At 42.9% G+C, this 24,633-nt stretch overlaps 2 protein-coding genes across 4 annotated transcripts; both read right to left on the reverse strand.

Annotated features, from left to right (window-relative positions):
* On the reverse strand, nt 1-22,688 carry LOC310964444 (C-type isolectin Sp-CL4-like). Of its 3 annotated transcripts, none has more exons than XR_014593736.1 (6): nt 1,752-1,774; nt 1,295-1,413; nt 1,086-1,210; nt 850-981; nt 596-707; nt 1-107 (listed from the first exon to the last, which is right to left on the reverse strand). XR_014593736.1 is itself a non-coding variant. In XM_083937575.1 (6 exons), exons 2-6 carry the CDS (start codon nt 21,861-21,863, stop codon nt 40-42), a joined length of 513 nt encoding a protein of 170 aa, XP_083793701.1. In that variant the 5' UTR covers nt 21,864-21,909; nt 22,655-22,688; the 3' UTR covers nt 1-39. The 3 variants fall into 3 exon arrangements, 2 of the variants coding, with proteins under 2 accessions (XP_083793701.1, XP_083793702.1); XM_083937575.1 differs by lacking the exons at nt 1,086-1,210; nt 1,295-1,413; nt 1,752-1,774 and adding exons at nt 21,578-21,702; nt 21,788-21,909; nt 22,655-22,688; XM_083937576.1 differs by lacking the exons at nt 1-107; nt 596-707; nt 850-981; ... (1 more) ...; nt 1,295-1,413; nt 1,752-1,774 and adding exons at nt 19,732-19,817; nt 21,085-21,196; nt 21,341-21,472; ... (1 more) ...; nt 21,788-21,909; nt 22,655-22,688.
* Nucleotides 5,236-7,902, reverse strand: LOC310964446 (C-type isolectin Sp-CL4-like). The gene is made up of 6 exons (XM_083937579.1): nt 7,870-7,902; nt 7,059-7,174; nt 6,647-6,771; nt 6,402-6,533; nt 6,137-6,245; nt 5,236-5,404 (listed from the first exon to the last, which is right to left on the reverse strand). The coding sequence occupies exons 2-6, from the start codon at nt 7,126-7,128 to the stop codon at nt 5,337-5,339; spliced, it is 504 nt and encodes a 167-aa protein (XP_083793705.1). The 5' UTR covers nt 7,129-7,174; nt 7,870-7,902; the 3' UTR covers nt 5,236-5,336.
* Nucleotides 22,689-24,633: the final 1,945 nt, after the last annotated feature.

The following is a 24,633-nucleotide window of genomic DNA, read 5'->3' on the forward strand; positions in this document are numbered from 1 at the left end:
GTCCACACTGACTGGAGATGTGAAATCAGCAGCTGATGATCACATCTTCTTGGCGCACACAACGTTATTCTTCACTGAGCAGCGTATGTCACGCCACCTTCCCCATTCTGGGAAAAAAACAGAAAACATCCCATTCAGTGGTTTATAAATGTTCTGAATATCGAGTACAGCTGCCCTGTAGTTTCCCAACTTGGGATCAATAAAGTATATCTATCTATCTATCTATCTATCTATCTATCTATCTTAAAGTGCTCGTTTCACATTGATGAAGGTCACCTGTTCAGGAGGAGGTTCATGATAAACGATGATGATGCTAAAAACTTCCATTCTGTTTGTGTTTAAGTGTATTTCTGTGGTAGAGTTACAGCGCCACCTGCTGTAATGGCCCGGCATGTGTACTATGGTCGTGTTTTGTGGTCTAATACACTTTTTTGTCCCTTGAGCTGGTTATACGTGTTGAATTTCCAGATCCTGTGTCTTTTCTCGAGGCGGCCGGTCGCTCTCTCCTCATAGGGAACAAAGAAATCCTACGTGTACACACGTCCTTAGCTCTCAGTCTAAAAACGACCTTTCTGTCGACTCTATTTTTCCTTACCAAAAGTGATAATCATTTCGACACAGTCCTCTTGTCCGGCAGCGTTGTTTGGCTCACCCCATGCCCATCCACGGTAGTCCAGTTCAGATCCATCAGTGTATGTGAACTTGCCCTGGAAAGGATCAGTGATGACATGTGACACACACACTCCTATGTATCAGACATCAGGCTCTTTCCTCCCGTTCATCCATCACTAAGTTCACTAACAGCCAATCTGTCTGCTCTCTGATCACAATCACACATTCACTGCTCACCCCTGATCTTACGACTCCAATCCAGGCAGTTTGGATATCTCTTGTTGCACGCCAGTTCAAACAAACAAGGTTATACACATCATCTCTACTGTGCATTGTCACCAGACCAGCATTCAAACTGCGGCAGTGTTCCTGAAATCAACAGAAATGTGAGCAAGTGTTGGACTTCACTGTCTACACAAGATGAGGAGAGATTAATTATCATTCTCTCTGATCCCTGTATGTGTTTGCATCACCTCTGCTTCATTGAAGGTTTTTGGAGTCTTGAAGTATTTAACACAGCGATCGTCATCAAGGCGGCTCCATCCGTCACCACATGGTCTGTCTGGAAATTGCCTACATAAGAACAGTTCTGCACCAGCTGTAGGAACAAAAGTGCTTTAATAACCATGTTTTGGGGGTTTTAGCTTATTCAATACATTGTTGCTGAACCCATTGTACTTACGTGGAAATACAAATGTATCAGTGTCCTGGACACGGACCAACATCAGGACAGCAATTAACACAGCTGGACGCATGACTCAGGCCTCACTAACTCTCAGAGATCCACAGCTGGAATATGACCTGGAAATGTGAACGTTTTAAGTTTGAATGTAGAAAAACAACCAAGTACTCAACACTACACAGGTTTAAGGTGATCCTGGAAACACTGTTTCTGTAAAAAAGACTAGTTTGATATTTAGAAAATTCACTTTTTAAAGAATAAACACGGCTGCTTTCAGACATAAACCTCATAGAACATGTTGACAACAGCAGTTTGATCACATCCATAATCAGATCTCTACAGCAGCAATCTGTCAATTTCAAGACTATCAAATATAACGTCTTGTGTTCAGGTCCCAAATGTCCTTACATCAACTGTTCTGATATTATAAAACATAGAGAGAGTAAAAGCAGCTCACCACAGACGTGTTCTGGTTCCTCGTTGCTCCTCTGTCTGATTGTCAGGTGGCTCTTCCTCTGTCTTTAAACTCATCACTGATGCCCTGTGGATATGAACTGTAAATGTTCTGCCAATGTCACCAACTGGCTCATTTTGATATCATTCATTAAAAGAACAAACACTCAAAGTATCACCATGTGACTCAGAGACAGACTCTTGTTTGAGGTGTTTAAAAAAACTCAGCAGAAACTCACTTCAGCTGAGTTGGGGTTCAGTTTGAGCCCCCAGTGACATTCACAGTTGATTAGCTCAATCTGTACGCTGATGACACCGTTTTCTATATGAGCAGAGTAGCACCATTAAAACTGTGTTCCTTTGAATGTGTGTGATCTAACTCAGCTTCAACTCAGTCCAGTTTGGGTCTTTTCCATCCCTGACCCAGGTGTGGCTCCACTAAGAGAGCTGAAGTGACCCTCTTATATTTTCACACTGACCCTTACAGAGTCTCTCTCTCTCTGTGTGTAAGGTGATGAAGTCTGTACTGAGTTCAGTTCAGGTGAAGGACATCGCCTCTGGCCCAGAAACTGTTTAATGAACATTTTAATTCCTCACTTTACATGTAAGGAGACATTCAGAGCTTGGAGCGAGTTCATATTGATCAGAACCACCAAAGGTTGTTTGATGTGACAACACTGAATATTTAAAGTTGAAGGGTGGAGATGTCAAATATTATTCAACACTCACACGGCAAAAACAGGTGAGGGATGAAGATCAGGAAAAAAACAAGCCCTAACCAGTCAATTCTAGTTTGATCCAATGCAGAAGTGCCAAAAATTGCGAAAAGAGTGGCCATGTGTAACCATTCTGCGCGCATCGTTGTGTTTGGTTCACTTCTATCTCATACAAGGTTTGTTATTTTTTGTTAAGAAGCAACAGCCTCTCCTTGTGATCAAATACAACATTAGGGAGTAAAAACAACTGAACATTTATTCCCAATATTTGACATCTCCACATTCTGGTGAAGACTGTCGTTCCTTCTTCTGTTGACTGCAGGACCACTGCCGCACCTTAAATGGTCATCTGGTGTCAGTGCACAACAGAGACGAGAATACCAACCTGGTTTGTTTGAACTGGCGTGAAACAGAAAGTCGTGAGGCTTTCTGGATTAGAGCCCAAAGATCAGGGGTGAGCAGTGAATGTGTGATTGTGATCAGAGAGCAGACAGATTGGCTGTTAGTGAACTCCGTTCGCTCAGCCTACTCTGTTGTGCTAAATGGAAAGTGATGCTAGTGCTAACAAGGATCTGAAAGCTTCTAAAAGAACAGAAATGAGCTCTCAGATTAAATTTGTGGCTCTTAAAAGAGTCGTTGTGTTAGTTATCTGTCTGCTCAAAGCAGCAAATGTGAAGAAACAAGGTGAATCTGTTTGAATGCTGACATTGTGTTGAATAAACCACTGAAACTATGTTTTTTGTTGTATTTTAGTGATAGGACTGTGGATCGATGAACGCTGCTCAGACAAGAATAACTTTAATGACTGCTTTGTTTTTTTACAATCAAGTCTACACATCTTCCACCACAGGCTAAAAACACATTTATTTTGAATGCACCTTGGCTAAGAAGCTGATGATTGGCTTGAATCATTTCTTTTACATCCTGCACTTACTGTATATGTAGCACTCTGTAGCTTGGCTTATTTGAATCTAGAGAACTGACCTAATTCTAGATTCTCTGAGTTTGTACCTTCATCGTTGAATGCACCTAATGGAAGTCGCTTTGGACAAAAGCATCAGCTAAATAAAATAACGTGTTGGTGATGAATAGTACTTACATAGACCTTCTGTCCCAGTGACCTGGATACAGACCAACAGCAGGACAGCAGTCACCACAGCTGGACCCATGACTCAGGACTCAATAACTCTCAGATCTCCACAACTGGAATATGACCTGGAAATGTGAACGTTTAAAGTGTATATGAAAGCAGGCAACACTCAATAGGCTTTATTCAGTCTGTAGGTACAGTAAATAAGACTCACACAGACGACACACAGTTGTACATATCTCTGTCTCCTGGAAACACTGTCCCTTTTAAAAGACTAGTTTGATATTTAGGGAAATACACTTTTTAAAGTATAAACACGGCTGCTTTCGGACATAAACCTCATAGAACATGTGGACAACAGCAGTTTGATCACATCGATAATTAGATATCTACAGCAGTGTTCTGGTAATTTCAAGACTATCAAATATGACGTCTTGTAATCAGGTCCTCTATGTCCTTGCATCGACTGTTCTGATTTCCTAAAACATAGAGAGGGTAAAAGCAGCTCACCACAGACGTGTTCTGGTTCCTCGTTGCTCCTCCGTCTGATTGTCAGGTGGCTCTTCCTCTGTCTTTAAACTCATCACTGATGCCCTGTGGATATGTACTGTAAATGTTCTGCCAATGTCACCAACTGGCTCCTTTTGATATCATTCATTAAAAGAACAAACACAGAAAGAAAGTAACACCATGTGACTCAGAGACAGACTCTTGTTTGAGGTGTTTTAAAAACTCACTTCAGCTGAGTTGGGGTTCAGTTTTATCCTCCAGTGACATTCAAAGTTCATAAGTTCAATCTGTACGCTGATGACACAGTTTTCTATATTAGCATTATATTAGAGTTCAGTTCAGGTGACGGACATCGCCTCTGGCCCTGAAACTGTTTAATGAACATTTGAATTCCTCACTTTACATGTAAGGAGACATTCAGAGTTCGGAGAGAGTTCATATTGATCAGAACCACCAAAGGTTGTTTGATGTGACGACACTGAATATTTAAAGTTTAACTGTGGAGATCATTTGTTCATTCGCCTTAATAAATGTTTGATCACATGGAGAGACTGTTGCTTCATTAAAATTACAAACAATTGTATGAGACAGAAGTGAACTGAGCCCACTGATGCAAAATAGTTGCACATTGAGTTATTTGTATCCTTCAGTGATACTTATATTCATCTAATCTGTGATAAAATGTCTTTACACGTTAAAATGATGCCATCAGAGGAAGAAGACTATCATTTTCATGCCTAGGCCTGTAGGTTACTTCACTCCTGTCGTGCATGCTCACTCATGATGTCCTTGCTGTCATAATAGCAAACATGCAAACACAGAAGTGTGCAATAACAATGTGAATCAACAGATAAAATAATGATAATTGCTTACAGTTCGTTCACATGGTTCAAGGCAACAAGACAAACCAAAGGAGGAAGGCAGCAAATAAAGCCTCTAATTAAGTGAGTGGAAACACCTGAGGGGGGCGTGTCCTTTCCAAGCCAGACTGCCTCAGGTGTGGTCAGGTGAACTCTGGTTATTGCCACAGGTGAATAATATGTTGCAGTGTAACGAGCCACATTAAAGCCACATAGATTTCTCCTCTCATATCTCTAAACATGAACAGAAATAAAAGAAGAGGCTGGAACATGAATGCTGAAGCGTTTATTGCAGTAAATCTAAAAGCTTGTGTTTGCAGTGGTTATCATGACACAGACTGGTCCAACTGCAGCACAGCTGATCAGCTGTCCATGTCCACACTGACTGGAGATGTGAAATCAGCTGCTGATGATCACATCTTCTTGGCACACACAAAGTTATTCTTGTCTGAGCAGCGTTCATCGATCCACATTCCTAACACTAAAAGACAACAAAAAACATTGTTTCAGTGGTTTATTCAACTCAATGTCAGCATTCAAACAGAATCATCTTGTTTCTTCACATTTGCTGCTTTGAGCAGACAGATAACGAACACAACGGCTCTTTTAAGAGCAACAAACTTCATCTGAGAGCTCATTTCTGTTCTTTTAGAAGCTTTCAGATCCCTGTTAGCACTAGCATCACTTTCCATTTAGCACAACAGAGTAGGCTGAGCCGGGGGTTAGCTGCAGTTAGCTAGCCACCTCGGGTGCTACCTGGGATTGAAGCGATGAAGCGACGATCAAAAATGTAACAAATATGAGCATGCCACGAGGTCCATCCATTGCTTTTGGAGTGAATGTGGGGTTAGCGCGCTGCCTCTCCGTTAGCTTCTACGCAACTTACGACTTTCATATACCATCTGCTCTATATTAATTTAAAAAGATAAATAAATAATAATGATTATAAAATTTTCTTTAACCTCATCTTAAAACAAAATATGTAAACATAAGTAAAAATTCATGGTTTTATTTGGGGATTTATTCCCCTAGCCTCTTAAAAGCGCTGCATATGGCCTCAATTGTGTTATTTAAGTATAAATGTGTTCATATGACTGGTTCTTGCATCAAGACCAGTGTTCATCAGGTGCACTTTTGAATTATACAGGGTTACAGATTTTTATATATATAAAAACATAATTCCCTTTCTTTAAACAATAAAATCTTTCCTCACCATTACCGGTCATCTCAATGCAGTCCTGTTGTCCACCAGCGTTGTCTGGTTGACCCATAAACCATAAGTTGTAGTTGAATGCAGATCCATCAGTGTATTTAAACCTTCCCTGAAAAACACAAAGGTGAGGATCAGTGATGACATGTGACACACACACTCCTCTATGTATCAGACATCAGGCTCTTTCCTCCCGTTCATCCATCAATGAGTTCACTAACAGCCAATCTGTCTGCTCTCTGATCACAATCACACATTCACTGCTCACCCCTGATCTTTGGGCTCCAATCCAGATAGCCTCACGACTTTGTGTTTCACGCCAGTTCAAACAAATCAGGTTGGTATTGTCGTCCCTGTTGTGCACTGACACCAGATGACCATTTAAGGTGCGGCAGTGGGCCTGCAGTCAACAGATGAAGGAACGACAGTCTTCACCAGCACATTATCATAACTGTCTGCACAAGATGAGAGTTTTATTTTGTCTCATAAAAACATTCTCTGTGTTTCCATCACCTCTGCATCAGTCCAAGTTTTTGGAGTCCTGATGTATTTAACACAGCGATCGTCATCAATGCGGCTCCATCCGTCACCACATGGTATATCTGGATATTGTTTACATCTGGGCAGACCAAAAGCAGCTGTGGGAACACAAGTACTTTAATGACTGCTACACATCTTCCACCACAGGCTAACAATGCATTTATTTCAAATGCACCTTGGCTAAGAAGCTGATGATTGGCTTGAATCATTTTTTTCTTACTGTATATGTGGCAGTCTGTAGTTTGGCTTATTTGAAGCTAGAGAACTGACCTAACTCTAGATTTCCTGGGTTTGTACCTTCATCGTTGAATGCACCTAATGGAAGTCGCTTTGGACAAAAGCGTCAGCTACATAAAATAACGTGTTGGTGATGAATGGTACTTACATAGACCTTCTGTCACAGTGACCTGGAGACAGACCAACAGCAGGACAGCAGTCACCACAGTTGGACCCATGACTCAGGACTCAATAACTCTCAGAGATCCACAACTGGAATAAGACCTGGAAATGTGAACGTTTAAAGTGTATATGAAAGCAGGCAACACTCAATAGGCTTTAGATGATCAATCAAACATTATCAATACATCATATTTTGGTAAATATGTTTATTCCTCTCCATGTACAGTTATCATGAAACTAGCCTTAAATCCCCATAAAACTACAATATGTAATTTGTACAATAATAATAAAAATGTTTCGTTAATTTGTTGTTACTTTGACAGTTAATACTGAAATACTTGAAAATCTCAATGCTCATTTGTATCTTAACCAAACGACCATTATTTCTTTGTGTCTTCTGTAATTTAATCCCTAGAAAGGCTGATATAGTGAGTGGAGACCCCCAGGGTTCAGTTGTTGGACCCCTGTTGTTCAGTCCGTAGGTACAGTCAATACGACACACACAGACAAGACACAGTTGTACATATCTCTGTCTCCTGGAAACACTGTCTCTGTAAAAAGACTAGTTTGATATTTAGAAAATACACTTTTTAAAGTATAAACACGGCTGCTTTCAGACATAAACCTCATAGAACATGTGGACAACAGTAGTTTGATCACATCCATAATCAGATCTCTACAGCAGCGATCTGTCAATTTCAAGACTATCAAATATAACGTCTTGTGTTCAGGTCCCAAATGTCCTTACATCAACTGTTCTGATATTATAAAACATAGAGAGAGAAAAAGCAGCTCACCACAGACGTGTTCTGGTTCCTCGTTGCTCCTCCGTCTGATTGTCAGGTGGCTCTTCCTCTGTCTTTAAACTCATCACTGATGCCCTGTGGATATGTACTGTAAATGTTCTGCCAATGTCACCAACTGGCTCATTTTGATATCATTCATTAAAAGAACAAACACTCAAAGTATCACCATGTGACTCAGAGACAGACTCTTGTTTGAGGTTTTTAAAAAAACTCAGCAGAAACTCACTTCAGCTAAGTTGGGGTTCAGTTTGAGCCCCCAGTGACATTCACAGTTGATTAGCTCAATCTTTACGCTGATGACACCGTTTTCTATATGAGCAGAGTAGCACCATTAAAACTGTGTTCCTTTGAATCTGTGAGATCTAACTCAGCTTCAACTCAGTCCAGTTTGGGTCTTTTCCATCCCTGACCCAGGTGTGGCTCCACTAAGAGAGCTGAAGTGACCCTCTTATATTTTCACACTGACCCTTACAGAGTCTCTCTCTCTCTGTGTGTAAGGTGATGAAGTCTGTACTGAGTTCAGTTCAGGTGAGGGACATCGCCTCTGGCCCAGAAACTGTTTAATGAACATTTGAATTCCTCACTTTACATGTAAGGAGACATTCAGAGCTTGGAGCGAGTTCATATTGATCAGAACCACCAAAGTTTTAATGTGACAACACTGAATATTTAAAGTTGAAGGGTGGAGATGTCAAATATTATTCAACACTCACACGGCAAAAACAGGTGAGGGATGAGGATCAGGAAAAAAACAAGCCCCAACCAGTCAATTCTAGTTTGAACCATTGCAGAAGTGCCAAAAATTGCGAAAAGAGTGGCGTTGTGTAACCATTCTGCGAGCATCGTTGTGTTTGTTCACTTCTATCTCATACAAGGTTTATTATTTTATGTTAAGAAGCAACAGTCTCTCCGTGGGATCAAACATTTATTAAGGCGAAATAACAACTTAGAACATTTATTCCAAATATTTGACATCTCCACCCTTCAACTTCAAATATCCAGTGTTGTCACATCAAACATCCTTTGGTGGTTCTGATCAATATGAACTTGCTCCGAACTCTGAATGTCTCCTTACATGTAAAGTGAGGAATTCAAATGTTCATTAAACAGTGTCCAGGCCAGAGGCGATGTCCCTCACCTGAACTGAACTAAAATATAATGCTAATATAGAAAACGGTGTCATCAGCGAACAGATTGAACTTATGAACTGTGAATGTTCTCATGTGTCCAGGTCGTCGTTTTCCCCAAAGCATCAGTCAAAAGTAACTGGACGTGGTTATTTGTCTAGGAAGACTTTTCACCTCTCATCCAAGAGGCTTCATCAGATTATGTGCACATCTGACCAGGCTGGGACTGGACCAGGACAAGGACCAGGCTGGGTCTGGTCCAACTAACTGGTGTGGAGATCCAGGTATTTAACCTCTCACAAGGCCGATGATGTCATTGGAACCCTTTGAACTCCGAGTGCCAACGCCCGTCGTTAGAGTGGCAGTTGTTGGTGGGAAGTAGGTCTGGACTTTGTTAGTGCTGGTTTAGTCCCAGCCTGGTCCTGGTCCTGGTCTGGTGGTTGGTGGAAGTAGGTCTGGACTTGGTTAGTGCTCTATTGAGTCTTAACGACAGTCGTTGGAGTCAAAGGAGGCCATTTGTGAACAGTTGTTCTTTGAGGTTAGATTGTTGAATGAAGGGGTGAAAGGGCAGCATTGGAAACTGGAGATAAGTGGTGTCTCAGACCTCGTCCTCCTCTGTTTAGCCATGGTTTCTCTACTTTTGCAGAGATGCTTCTTTTCCTCCTCTTTCAAACCATCTGTCCTCTCTGTCCAGGATGTGGACGTTGTTGTCATCAGAGGAGTGGGCTTTCTCCTTGAGATGTGAGTGGGCAGCAGAGTCCTGGCCTGAGGAGGGAGCTCTCCTGTGTTGATGTACTGGTCTCTGTCTGAGTGTGTTACTGGGTTTGAAACACACAGGGATACAGTGTTTGTTGAAGACCCTCCTGAGTTTCTCTGATACCCCAGACAATTGATGACAATCACTGTGCCAAATTTATCGCGAGATAAAAAATTTCAGTGATGCACAGGTGGGGTCAAATCATGGATGCATGACTCAGGGTATTAATACTCTGGGTTTTGAGTTCTTGACTGATAGCTGATGACAATACAGAGTATTTGAGAATTGTAAATAAATACAACTTGAACAGTCTAAGAAGAAATTTCATCTCCTTCTCTTCATTCCTGTGTTCTGATCGGCACGCCATAATTGTTTGCTGTTAAACCTTGTACGATTTAGCACTACTCCGTTACCTTCAAAACATTGGTCCTTTGAGCCAGATAACAGTATTCAAGACGGAGTTGGATAGAGAAATAAATCCTACTCTGAGGCCTCGCCGGCAAACACGTAGACCTAGCAGATTCAGGGACTTCGAGGTGGACTATGGGGATCCCTATTGCAGAGAAGCCGGAAACCTATCATGACCTACTTCAGGGGACAGGATGCTTATACCACGGGAGGATCCAGTCCAGATGACACCCTTCCATCAAGCACAGACTCCCTCTGCTAGCTTCCACGGGAATCCAGCTCTCTAAGAGACTCCTCGGCTAGCCCCAAGCTGCCATCAGAGGAGAGAATGGAGCAGTTCTGTCCTATCTGAGTATACAGCCGCCTACCAGGAGCTACACTTCCAAGCCGAGATGAGAGCCATTCAAGAAGAGAACGCCAGGCTAGCACAATCCCGTCAGGCTTTCCAGACAGGCCTGAAAGCCATTGATGATGCCCGAAGTGAAATCAAAGAGTTAATCGAAGTAGCTCGCTCCCTGAGAGTGGATATGGGTCGAGCCACTGGTCCAACCCCACTATATCTGCACCCAAACCCTCAACCAGCCGGCACTGCAGTCTCCCAGAGCTACTCAGTTCCGACTGGATTACTAAGGGAAGAGGATGAATTGCCTGACCCTCCGCCATGGCCTGAAATGGTTAAAGACCTGCACAACATCGTTCTTAACCTTATGTCGGAGCCTGCTGGTAGCCAACCCTACTACACCCTTAAAGATGATGCTTATCCGCCTGATGCTTATATATGATGCTGCAACCTGAGCACCCATACATGGCTCCTAACACTGGCATCCCTTTCTATCGCCAAGAGAACCCTCCTCCGCCATCTTTTTATCCTGCACCAGCCTGTGCAGGTTCAATGTGCTCAGCGCCCGCATCCTACTCTACAGAGCTCTTCAAATATCCGGTACTTGTGGACCACCTTATGCTAGAGAAAGCCAGGCTCAATGCTGACACCTTTTTAAACTCGCCAACCCTTATACACATACCATGGCAGCCCTCCATGATCAGTATGGTCAACCGCATCAACTCGCCCTTAGGAAGATCACAGGCATCCTGGGAGCCTCTGAAGTCAAGTGCGGAGACACTGCAGCATTCTGGAGATTCTCCCGCCAGATAAAATCTTTGGTTGACTTGTTGCAGACCCTGGGACCTGAAGGGGAAATTTAACTAAACTGTGGCTCACACGTAGCTCGACTGCTGAGCAAACTTCCACCGGAATAGCGAGGATAGAGTTAAGAATAAAGCCTATTGTGCCTACTGCAAGAGCGCGGAGCATTACCTCAGCCAGTGCGGTGAATTTGCCAAGCTCTCCAAAGACCAGCTCAAACACCGGATCCTGGCCAATAAACGATGCTGGCGATGTGCACGAAAGCATCAAGCAGCCCAGTGCAACCTGAAGAAACCATGTAACATCTGCCAGGGAAAACACCTGTTGGCTCTCCCTGAGGTCAATACCAGCCCAGAGAGGGCTCATGGAGGTGCGGCAGTCCAGGAAGAGAGCTGCCTAACCAGCTCTTCCGCTGATGATCTGTACCTAGACCGGCAGGGAGTCGAAAATCGGGTCATGTTAAAGGTTGTGCCCGTGCTTGTACAGTATGGGGAGCGGACCTTGGACACCTTTGCAATCCTTGACAACGGATCAGACAGGACCATGCTGTTGCCAGGAGCCGCTAAGTCTCTCTGCATGAAGGGCCTTCCTGAAGATCTTCCCCTATGCACAGTCCGTCAAGATATCCAAGTACTGCATGGACACACAGTGTCTTTCCGTATTTCTCCTGCTGCCGAACCTCAGACCAGCTGTGACATTGACAGTGCCTTCACAGCTACCCGTCAGTTTGGCTCAGCATACCTACCAAGTTGATTGTCTTCAGGCAAAGTTTAGACACATACGCGGCTGTCTCATACCTGCCCTAAAGTAAGCCGAACCTTTACTCTTCATTGGTTCCCATCAGCCCTATCTTATAACGCCAGTTGAGCCAGTCAGGCTTGGGCCCCCCAGGAAGACCCGCTGCAGCCCAAACCTGGCTTGGATGGACTCTCCAAGGTCCCATCAAGAGCATGGGGCTTGATAAAGTTCAAACTTTCCACTCATGCCCTGTGGACATGCTGATGTTCTGCCAATGTCACCAACTGGCTCATTTTGATGTAATTCATTATTTGAACAAACACTGAAAGAAAGTAAGTTTGCTAATATAGAAAACTGCGTCATCAGCAAACAGACTGATATTATGAACCCCAACTCAGCTGACATGAGTTTCTGCTTGTTTTTCTCTTTCTGTATTTGTTCTTTTAATGAATGATATCAAAATGAGCCAGTTGGTGACATTGGCAGAACATTTACAGTACATATCCACAGGGCATGAGTGATGAGTTTAAAGACAGAGGAAGAGCCACCTGACAATCAGACAGAGGAGCAACGAGGAACCAGAACACGTCTGTGGTGAGCTGCTTCTTCTCTCCGTAGAATAGAAGACCTCTCTATTGTCAATAAATTAGGTATTCATTCAATTTTAAATTAACATAGTGCAGCATGTATTCACACTTTTAACTCGTAACATTTCCAGGTCATATTCCAGTTGTGGAGCTCTGAGAGTTAGTGAGGCCTGAGTCATGCGTCCAGCTGTGGTGACTGCTGTCCTGATATTGGTCTGTGTCCTGGACACTGTGACTGGGAATTTTCACAGTAAGTACCATAATATCACCAACACAATATTGGATTTAAACTCAAACTTCGTCATTTAAGCGCTTGTGTTCCCACAGTGTTTTTATATCCTCAATGTGAAAATCAGCCAGCTGAACCATGTGGTGACGGATGGAGCCGCATCGATGACAATCGCTGTGTTAAATTAATCAAGACTCAAAAAACTTTCAATGATGCAGAGGTGATGGACACACACACACCCCCACACACACACACACACACACACACACATACACACACACACACGCGTGCGCGCACATGCCGACGGCCGCTCCCACGCCAACGCCCACGCCTAGGCACACGCACATGGCACACACTTCTAATTTTGATTACATTTCTGTTGATTTCAGGAACACTGCCGCTCCTTAAATGGTCATCTGGTGTCAGTGCACGATGAGGACCAGTTTCTTAACCTCATGTGTTCGACCTGGAATTTAAACTCTCAACTGACATTTTTTTGGATAGGAGCCCAAAGATCAGGGGTGAGCAGTGAATGTGTGATTGTGATCAGAGAGCAGACAGATTGGCTGTTAGTGAACTCAGTGATGGATGAATGGGAGTGTGTGTGTCACATGTCATCACTGATCCTCACCTTTGTGTTTTTCAGGCAGAGTTCAGAAACACTGATGGATCTGAATTTGACTATAGTTTATGGTTTCCTGGTCAACCAGACAACACTCATGAACAAGAGGTCTGCGTTGATTCAAGCCTTTATAGTAAGTGAGGGTGAATTTGTAATTTTAAGAATCGATGGAAGCAAGTTTTCCTGATGAAAAAGGTCTGATGGTGGTGGGGCCTGCTGCCGTGGTCCTGCATGACGCTTCCTGCAGCTTTAGCAGGGGACCCCAAACTTCCCTTTCCCGGGCCACATTAACCAGCTCTAACTGGGGGATCCTGAGGCGTTCCCAGGCCAGTGTGGAGATCTAATCTCTCCACCTGGTCCTGGGTCTTCCCCGAGGCCTCCTCCCAGCTGGACGTGCCTGGAACACCTCCCTAGGGAGGCGCCCAGGGTTCATCCTTACCAGATGATCCTGAACCACCTCAACTGGCTCCTTTCAACGCAAAGGAGCAGCGGCTCTACTCCGAGTTCCTCACGGATGCTGAACTTCTCCCCCTCTCTCTAAGGGGGACTCCAGACCCCCTCCTGAGGAAACGCGCTTGTACCTCCAACCTGGTTCTTTCGGTTATGACAATGACAATGATCCTGACAGTTATATTAAAATTGTATAAACTTTCAGGAGCCCTGAGAATACTGACACTGCTACATGTGTTCAGTTTCTGTTGATCTACGTGATGAGAAAATATTCTTTTAACCACTGGGTGACATATTTGTGATTGAAAGTTCCCCACAAACAGAGAACATGAAGAGTTATCTAGGGGGCATTGATTATGTTAATGATTGTTTACCACAAATGTGCACCATCTTTTCCACTGTGACTCCTGATGACACTAAACGTGATGTTTTGTGTGTTTTATAGCCTGGGGGCTATGGAGGGATGTACCCTGCTCACAGAAGAAGTTATTTGTGTGCGCCAAGAAGATGTGATCATCAGCAGCTGATTTCACATCTCCAGTCAGTGTGGACATGGACAGCTGATCAGCTGTGCTGCAGTTGGACCAGTCTGTTTCATGATAACCACTGCAAACACAAGCTTTTACATTTACTGCAATAAACGCTTCAGCATTCATGTTCCAGCCTCTTCTTTTATTTCTGTTCATGTGAGAGGAGAAATCTTGATCAACTTCTTCCAGATGCATCTGTTTTTTATGTGGAAAAATATCTGTTGGTTACTAAACCAATTATGGTATTTGAATGCAGTACCTCAGCCCCACCACATGTAGGCGCATCAGGTGCTCAGTGTCATCACCATTGAACGTGACCTCAGTCTGAGCCGAGCGCCATCTTCCTTAGAGCTACTGACCCGAGCATCCGCGCGTAAACGAGCCGGCCAACCGGGGTATTTTTGACCTGACCCCACCTTATATCTGGGAACTATTGCATCATCGAGCCATGGTGACCTAACTGAGGTCTAATGAACAAGGTCTACTGTCCGTCCCAAATACCAGGTTCAGAAACCAAGGGTGACTGTTCATTCGTGGTTCCCTCCCTGAAATGGTCTCGCCCAAGTCATGAAAAGAGTCAGGTTAAAGTTCTAAAAGGCACTTTGTCCTATAGCGTCTGATCTTGCCTTCTATGTAGTCGGTGCTCATTGTTTCCTTTATTGCTGGTATTTAACTAGTTCATCACTTTAAATCTGTCTCTTGTGAATGCCCAACTTAAATGAAGTGCTTTTATGGACACTATGTGCTCTATTAGCATGAACTATGTCACAAAAAACACCTAACAACTGAACAAAGACCTGTCTGTGTGCAGGAAGTGTGACCCATTTCATAAACCAGGTGAAGCTTTCAGACTGCGTGTCACAGTGTTATAGTGCCACCACCTGGACGAACAGGAAACTACTCAAAAAAGAAACATGAGACACAGAAAACAGTGACTTTAGTGCACATACGTCTTTACCAAAGACTCCCCTCTGTGTGAGCAGGTCCCATCAAAAATATAAAAGAAGGGAAACCTTAGTGATGTTGGTCTCAGTCCAGGAAACGAGGTGTGAATAAAGCTGGTTAAATTACTTTAGCACGTCAACATTAGCACTTAAGCACTGAACTAAAATGTCAAAGGCATTAAAAAGGTTGGTGCACACTGAATGTGATTCTCCTCTCATATTTCTAAACATGATGAAACTCGATGGTTAACAGAGTAAACGCCTCATACATCTGTTAATGTAAGAATCAGGTTGCCGAAAGAAGTGGGCGGGCACATGGAAACCTCCAGTTCAGGGTCCAATCAATGCACCCTCGCCCCCCCAAGCTCCTCCCTTTCCTGCCCACGGTTGCAAAACTTAAACATGGCAGCGCTTCGTGCACATGGAAAAAGGAAGATGGCAGCGTCCGGGGGCGGTTTCTGACAGTTGAGTCAGGGGTAGTCTGACTGTCTGGGCTGAGTTCAGCACCATGGACAGACAGCAGACGACCACCTGTCCGTCAAACACCAGCTATTTATCTTTACTGTAAGTTACTGAATATAAAGTAAAGACAAAGTAGGAGACACAGAATGTTGTCACCATTAAATCTGTTGCACACAGTTGTGATTAAAACAGATGCATCGGGAAGAAGTTGATCAAGATTTCTCCTCTCATATTTCTAAACATGAACAGAAATGAAAGAAGAGGCTGGAACATGAATGCTGAAGCGTTTATTGCAGTAAATCTAAAAGCTTGTGTTTGCAGTGGTTATCATGAAACAGACTGGTCCAACTGCAGCACAGCTGATCAGCTGTCCATGTCCACACTGACTGGAGATGTGAAATCAGCTGCTGATGATCACATCTTCTTGGCGCACACAAAGTAATTCTCCTTTGAGCAGCGTACGTCATGCCACCTTCCCCAGCCTTGGAAAAAAAACAGAAAACATCCCATTCAGTGGTTCATTAAACACAAATGTCTGAATTCAAACAGAATCATCTTGTTTCTTCACAGAGGTTTTCATATTTCCTGATAATGGACGAACATATGTCTTAAGAAGTACGTGAAATGTGCATCTGGGTCCCATACCCCTTTTGGCAGTGTAAAGTAAGTGTCGGTCTAAAAACGACCTTTCTATCGACTATTTTTCCTTACCAATTTGAATAATCATTAAAACACAGTCCTCTTGTCCGGCAGCGTTGTTGGGCTCACCCAATGCCCAACTACGGTAGTCCAGTTCAGATCCATCAGTGTATGTGAACTTGTTCTGGAAAGGATCAGTGATGACATGTGGCACACACACTCCTCTATGTATCAGACATCAGACTCTTTCCTCCCATTCATCCATCACTGAATTTACGAACAGCCAATCTGTCACACATTCACTGCTCACCCCTGATCTTATGACTCCGATCCAGGCAGTTTTGGGTTCTCTTGTTGCACGCCAGTTCAAACAAACCAGGTTATACATGTCCTCCCTACTGTGCATTGTCACCAGACCACCATTCAAAGTGCGGCAGTGTTCCTGAAATCAACAGAAATGTGAGCAAGTGTTGAACATTATCATAACTGTCTGCACAAGATGAGGAGAGATTAATTATCATTCTCTCTGATCCCTGTGTGTGTTTGCATCACCTCTGCATCACTGAAGGTTTTTGGAGTCTTGAAGTATTTAGCACAGCGATCGTCATCAAGGCGGCTCCATCCGTCACCACATGGTCTGTCTGGATATTGCCTACAAAAGAACAGTTCTGGACCAGCTGTAGGAACAAAAGTGCTTTAATAACCAGGTTTTGGTTTTTTTTTAGCTTATTCAATACATTGTTGTTGAACCTATTGTACTTACGTGGAAATACAAATGTATCAGTGTCCTGGACACAGACCAAAATTGCTCAAATGACCGAATCTCTGTCATTTTGGTTCAATAATGTGTCGTGATAGTAAGTTACTTATGCACTAACTGGGTCAGAGTGTCCTGGACACAGACCAACATCAGGGCAGCAGTTATCACAGATGGACGCATGACTCAGGCCTCACTAACTCTTAGAGATCCACAGCTGGAATATGGTCAGGTCATATTCCAGCTGTCACCTCTGCATCAGTCCAAGTTTTTGGAGTCCTGAAGTATTTAACACAGCGATTGTCATCAATGCGGCTCAATCCGTCACCACATCGTCTATTTTTTACATGTGTGTAGACCATAACCAGCTGTGGGAACACAAGTACTTTAGCTAGAGAACTGACCTAATGCTAGATTTCCTGGGTTTGTACCTTCATGGTTTAATGCACCTAATGGAAGTCGCTTTGGACAAAAGCGTCAGCTACATACAATAACGTGTTGGTAATGAATGGTACTTACATAGACCTTCTGTCACAGTGACCTGGATACAGACCAACAGCAGGACAGCAGTCACCACAGTTGGACCCATGACTCAGGACTCAATAACTCTCAGAGCTCCACAACTGGAATATGACCTGGAAATGTGAACGTTTAAAGTGTGAATGAAAGCAGGCAACACTCATTAGGCTTTAGATGATCAATCAAACATAATCAATATATCATATTTTGGTAAATATGTTTATTCCAAGTACAGTAAACACTTGCTTGTTTGTATCTTAACCAAACGACCATTATTTATTTGTATCTTTTGGAATTTTATCTCTAGAAAGGCTGATATAGTGAGTGGAGACCCCCAGGGTTCAATTCTGGGACCCCTGTTGTTCAGTCCGTAGGTACAGTCAATACGACACACACAGACAAGACACAGTTGTACACATCTCTGTCTCCTGGAAACACTGTCTCTGTTAAAAGACTAGTTTGATATTTAGGGAAATACACTTTTTAAAGTATAAACACGGCTGCTTTCAGACATAAACCTCATAGAACATGTGGACAACAGCAGTTTGATCACATCCATAATCAGATCTCTACAGCAGCAATCTGTCAATTTCAAGACTATCAAATATAACGTCTTGTGTTCAGGTCCCAAATGTCCTTACATCAACTGTTCTGATATTATAAAACATAAAGAGAAAAAAGCAGCTCACCACAGACGTGTTCTGGTTTCTCGTTGCTCCTCCGTCTGATTGTCAGGTGGCTCTTCCTCTGTCTTTAAACTCATCACTCATGCCCTTTGGATATGTACTGTAAATGTTCTGCCAATGTCACCAACTGGCTCATTTTGATATCATTCATTAAAAGAACAAACACAAAGAAAGTATCACCATGTGACAGAGACAGACTCTTGTTTGAGGGTGTTTTAAAAACTCACTTCAGCTGAGTTGGGGTTCAGTTTTATCCTCCAGTGACATTCACAGTTCATAAGTTCAATCTGTACGCTGATGACACCGTTTTCTATATTAGCATTATATTAGAGTTCAGTTCAGGTGAGGGACGTCGCCTCTGGCCTGGAAACTGTTTAATGAACATTTGAATTCCTCACTTTACATGTAAGGAGACATTCAGAGTTCAGAGAGAGTTCATATTGATCAGAACCACCAAAGGTTGTTTGATGTGACAACACTGAATATTTAAAGTTGAACTGTGGAGATAAGTTGTTCTTTGTCTTAATAAATGTTTGATCACATGGAGAGACTGTTGCTTCATGAAAATTACAAACAATTGTGTGAGACAGAAGTGAACTGAGCCTACTGATGCAAAATAGTTGCACATTTAGTTATTTGTGTCCTTCAGTGATACTTATATTCATCTAATCTGTGTTAAAATGTCTTTACACGTTAAAATGATGCCATCAGAGGAAGAGGACTATCATTTTCATGCCTAGGCCTGTAGGTTACTTCACTCCTGTCGTGCATGCTCACTCATGATGTCCTTGCTGTCATAATAGCAAACATGCAAACACAGAAGTGTGCAATAACAATGTGAATCAACAGATAAAATAATGATAATTGCTTACAGGTCGTTCACATGGTTCAAGGCAACAAGACAAACCAAAGGATGAAGGCAGCAAATAAAGCCTCTAATTAAGTGAGTGAAAACACCTGAGGGGGGCGTGTCCTTTCCAAGCCAGACTGCCTCAGGTGTGGTCAGGTGAACTCTGTTTATTGCCACAGGTGAATAATATGTTGCAGTGTAACGAGCCACATCAAAGCCACATAGATTTCTCCTCTCATATTTCTAAACATGAACAGAAATAAAAGAAGAGGCTGGAACATGAATGCTGAAGCGTTTATTGCAGTAAATCTAAAAGCTTGTGTTTGCAGTGGTTATCATGAAACAGACTGGTCCAACTGCAGCACAGCTGATCAGCTGTCCATGTCCACACTGACTGGAGATGTGAAATCAGCTGCTGATGATCACATCTTCTTGGCGCACACAACGTTATTCTTCACTGAGCAGCGTATGTCACGCCACCTTACCCTTTCTGGGAAAAAAACAGAAAACATCCCATTCAGTGGTTTATAAGTGTTCTGAATATCGAGTAGAATTTCCCAGCTTGGGATCAATAAAGTATATCTATCCATCTTAAAGTGCTCGTTTCACATTGATGAAGGTCACCTGTTCAGGAGGAGGTTCATGATTAACGATGATGATGCTAAAAACTTCCCAGGCCTGTTTCACAAAGGGAGGTAACTCAAACCAGAGAGAGAGGGATAACTCTAGCCTGTTTCACAGAGATAGGTAACTTAACCTCTTCTCTCCGTCTCCGCCCTCTTTCAGCCACACACAGTATTTGATTTCCTCATTTATTCAGTCAGCGGGTGAGTTTTGGCGTAGTGTAGTTCTGTCGTCTGTTTCTTCAGAAAATCATTGCAAAAATCAGTCATAAGTTATATTACGTGGCGACTATTTCCACCACCATGGTGTGTCCTTTTGATAACGATCCCGTGGATGAAGGTGCAGAATTACTGCGCAGAGAATTAAATATTCGTCGGGAGGTGATCATCAAACTATTGATTATAGACGTTCTTGCATTTCCAGCGGTACTGTAGTTGTTGTGCTGTATTCAGCACCCCTGCGGTGAAATGCATCCCCTAGCATTAAAGGTGATATCCTGGATCAGAAGGTAGTTGTTTCGACCTATGGGAGCAGTTTTTATATATATATGTAAACTACTCCTATAGGTCGAAACAACAGTAGGGTGAAAACGTAGCCCTCCCCTTCCCCGTTGCCATGGTGACTCGTCGAATCAGGGCTCCATTGATTGACTTGTGGTGCACGCGCTTAACTCCAGGTCAAACTACTCGGAGTTGATCAACCTAACGCAAATCTGCTGCTCTGGAACCGAAAACTCAGAGTTTCCTATCTCAGAGTAGATCAACTCAGAGTTCAGGGTTAGACTCAGAGTTTGTTGAACCTGCTTTGTGAAACGGACCCCCATTCTGTTTGTGTTTAAGTGTATTTCTGTTTACAGGTGTATTTCTGTGGTAGAGTTACAGCGCCACCTACTGTAATGGCCTGGCATGTGTACTATGCTGGTGTTTTGTGGTCTAATACACTTTTTTGTCCCTTGAGCTGGTTTTGCGTGTTGAAATTCCAGATCCTGTCTTTTCTCGAGGCGGCCAGTCGCTCTCTCGTCATAGGGAACGATTGAAAAGAATCACTGGCACTCAGAAAGAAACCCTACGTGTACACACGCCCTTAATTCTCAGACTAAAAACGACCTTTCTGTCGACTCTATTTTTCCTTACCAAAACTGATAATCATTTCGACACAGTCCTCTTGTCCGGCAGCGTTGTTAGGTTCACCCAATGCCCAAACACGGTAGTCCAGCTCGGATCCATCAGTGTATGTGAACTTGCTCTGGAAAGGATCAGTGATGACATGTGACACACACACTCCTCTATGTATCAGACATCAGGCTCTTTCCTCCCATTCATCCATCACTGAGTTCACTAACAGCCAATCTGTCTGCTCTCTGATCACAATCACACATTCACTGCTCACCCCTGATCTTACGACTCCGATCCAGACAGTTTGGATTTCTCTTGTTGCACGCCAGTTCAAACAAACCAGGTTATACATGTCATCCATTGTGTGCATTGTCACCAGACCAGCATTCAAAGTGCGGCAGTGTTCCTGAAATCAAGTGAGAGCAAGTGTTGAACATTATCATAACTGTCTGCACAAGATGAGGAGAGATTTATTATCATTCTCTCTGATCCCTGTGTGTGTTTGCATCACCTCTGCTTCACTGAAGGTTTTTGGAGTCTTGAAGTATTTAACACAGCGATCGTCATCAAGGCGGCTCCATCCGTCACCACATGGTCTGTCTGGAAATTGCCTACATAAGAACAGTTCTGCACCAGCTGTAGGAACACAAATGATTTAATAACCAGGTTTTTTGGGGTTTTAGCTTATTCAATACATTGTTGCTGAACCCATTGTACTTACGTGGAATTAAGTTAATAGTCATAGTGTCCTGGACACGGACCAACATCAGGACAGCAATTAACACAACTGGACGCATGACTCAGGCCTCACTAACTCTCAGAGATCCACAGCTGGAATATGACCTGGAAATGTGAACGTTTAAAGTTTGAATGTAGAAAAACAACCAAGTACTTAACACTGCACAGGTTTAAGGTGATCAAACTCACATATTCACTACATCCTATTAAAGTACACTTTAAACTAGACATAACTCAACGTCAAATCCCATCATGTTCTATTCTTCCATAATGTAGGATGTAAACATACGAGATAAAACATGTTAAGTTGTTTGAATAACATTGTTAATAATATGCAAAGACTTGAGCAATGTGTCTCAGTCCTAATTTGCTTTGCATCTCAACCAAAGGACCATTATTTCTTTGTGTCTTCTCTAATTTATAATCTAGAAAGGCTGATATAGTGAGTGGAGACCCCCAGGGTTCAAGTCTTGGACCCCTAATGTTCAGTCTGTAGATACAGTCATTAAGACACATCATTCAGATATAATTACATCAAACACTGTTACTGTAAATTTGATGATACACAGTTGTACATATCTCCTTCTCCTGGAAACACTGTCCCTGTTAAAAGACTAGTTTAATATTTAGAGAAATATACTTTTTAAAGTATAAACACGGCTGCTTTCAGACATAAACCTCATAGAACATGTGGACAACAGCAGTTCGATCACATCTATAATCAGATCTCTACAGCAGCGATCTGTCAATTTAAAGACTATCAAATATAACGTCTTGTGTTCAGGTCCCAAATGTCCTTACATCAACTGTTCTGATATTATAAAACATAGAGAGAGAAAAAGCAGCTCACCACAGACGTGTTCTGGTTCCTCGTTGCTCCTCCGTCTGATTGTCAGGTGGCTCTTCCTCTGTCTTTTAACTCATCACTCATGCCCTGTGGATATGTACTGTAAATGTTCTGCCAATGTCACCAACTGGCTCATTTTGATATCATTCATTAAAAGAACAAACACTGAAAGTATCACCATGTGACTCAGAGACAGACTCTTGTTTGAGGTGTTTAAAAAAACTCAGCAGAAACTCACTTCAGCTGAGTTGGGGTTCAGTTTGAGCCCCCAGTGACATTCACAGTTGATTAGCTCAATCTGTACGCTGATGACACCGTTTTCTATATGAGCAGAGTAGCACCATTAAAACTGTGTTCCTTTGAATCTGTGAGATCTAACTCAGCTTCAACTCAGTCCAGTTTGGGTCTTTTGCATCCCTGACCCAGGTGTGGCTCCACTAAGAGAGCTGAAGTGACCCTCTTATTTTCATACTGACCCTTACAGAGTCTCTCTCTCTCTGTGTGTGTAAGCTGATAAAGTCTGTACTGAGTTCAGTTCAGGTGAGGGACATCGCCTCTGGCCCAGAAACTGTTTAATGAACATTTTAATTCCTAACTTTACATGTAAGGAGACATTCAGAGCTTGGAGCGAGTTCATATTGATCAGAACCACCAAAGGTTGTTTGATGTGACAACACTGAATATTTAAAGTTGAAGGGTGGAGATGTCAAATATTATTCAACACTCACACGGTAAAAACAGGTGAGGGATGAAGATCAGGAAAAAAACAAGCCCCAACCAGTCAATTCTAGTTTGAACCATTGCAGAAGTGCCAAAAATTGCGAAAAGAGTGGCGTTGCGTAACCATTCTGCGTGCATCGTTGTGTTTGTTCACTTCTATCTCATACAAGGTTTGTTATTTTATGTTAAGAAGCAACAGCCTCTCCTTGTGATCAATTACAACATTATGGAGAAAAAACAACTAAACATTTATTCCAAATATTTGACATCTCCACATTTAAACTTCAAATATCCAGTGTTGTCACATCAAACAACCTTTGGTGGTTCTGATCAATATGAACTCTCTCTGAACTCTGAATGTCTCCTTACATGTAAAGTGAGGAATTCAAATGTTCATTAAACAGTGTCCAGGCCAGAGGCGATGTCCCTCACCTGAACTGAACTCTAATATAATGCTAATATAGAAAACGGTGTCATCAGCGTACAGATTGAACTTATGAACTGTGAATGTTCTCATGTGTCCAGGTCGTCGTTTTCCCCAAAGCATCAGTCAAAAGTAACTGGACGTGGTTATTTGTCTAGGAAGACTTTTCACCTCTCATCCAAGAGGCTTCATCAGATTATGTGCACATCTGACCAGGACCAGGACCAGGCTGGGACTGGACCAGGAAAAGGACCAGGCTGGGTCTGGTCCAACTAACTGGTGTAGAGATCCAGGTATTTAACCTCTCACAAGGCCGATGATGTCATTGGAACCCTTTGAGCTCCGAGTGCCAACGCCCGTCGTTAGAGTGACAGTTGTTGGTGGGAAGTAGGTCTGGACTTTGTTAGTGCTGGTTTAGTCCCAGCCTGGTCCTGGTCCTGGTCTGGTGGTTGGTGGAAGTAGGTCTGGACTTGGTTAGTGCTCTATTGAGTCTTAACGACAGTCGTTGGCGTCAAAGGAGGCCATTTGTGAACAGTTGTTCTTTGAGGTTAGATTGTTGAATGAAGGGGTGAAAGGGCAGCATTGGAAACTGGAGATAAGTGGCATCTCAGACCTCGTCCTCCTCTGTTTAGCCATGGTTTCTCTACTTTTGCAGAGATGCTTCTTTTCCTCCTCTTCCAAACCATCTGTCCTCTCTGTCCAGGATGTGGACGTTGAAGACATCAGAGGAGTGGGCTTTCTCCTTGAGATGTGAGTGGGCAGCAGAGTCCTGGCCTGAGGAGTGAGCTCTCCTGTGTTGATGTACTGGTCTCTGTCTGAGTGTGTTACTGGGTTTGAA

The sequence above is a fragment of the Echiichthys vipera genome (genome assembly GCF_963691815.1).
Source record: "Echiichthys vipera genome assembly, chromosome: 22".
Lineage (NCBI taxonomy): Eukaryota > Metazoa > Chordata > Actinopteri > Perciformes > Trachinidae > Echiichthys > Echiichthys vipera.

Bases quoted from the DNA above. Each gene is read 5' to 3' on its own strand.
- LOC310964446 (XM_083937579.1), bottom strand. From the start codon at position 7,128: ATGGGTCCAACTGTGGTGACTGCTGTCCTGCTGTTGGTCTGTCTCCAG. The intron at 6,772-7,058 runs GTAAGTACCATT...GTGTTCCCACAG, and splicing joins CACTGTGACAGAAGGTCTAT to CTGCTTTTGGTCTGCCCAGA. The intron at 6,246-6,401 runs GTGAGCAGTGAA...TGTGTTTTTCAG, and splicing joins TTGGAGCCCAAAGATCAGGG to GGAAGGTTTAAATACACTGA.
- LOC310964444 (XM_083937575.1), bottom strand. From the start codon at position 21,863: ATGCGTCCAGTTGTGTTAATTGCTGTCCTGATGTTGGTCCGTGTCCAG. The intron at 982-21,577 runs GTGATGCAAACA...TGTTGATTTCAG, and splicing joins AAACCTTCAGTGAAGCAGAG to GAACACTGCCGCAGTTTGAA. The intron at 108-595 runs GTAAGGAAAAAT...TTTTTTTCCCAG, and splicing joins CGAAATGATTATCACTTTTG to AATGGGGAAGGTGGCGTGAC.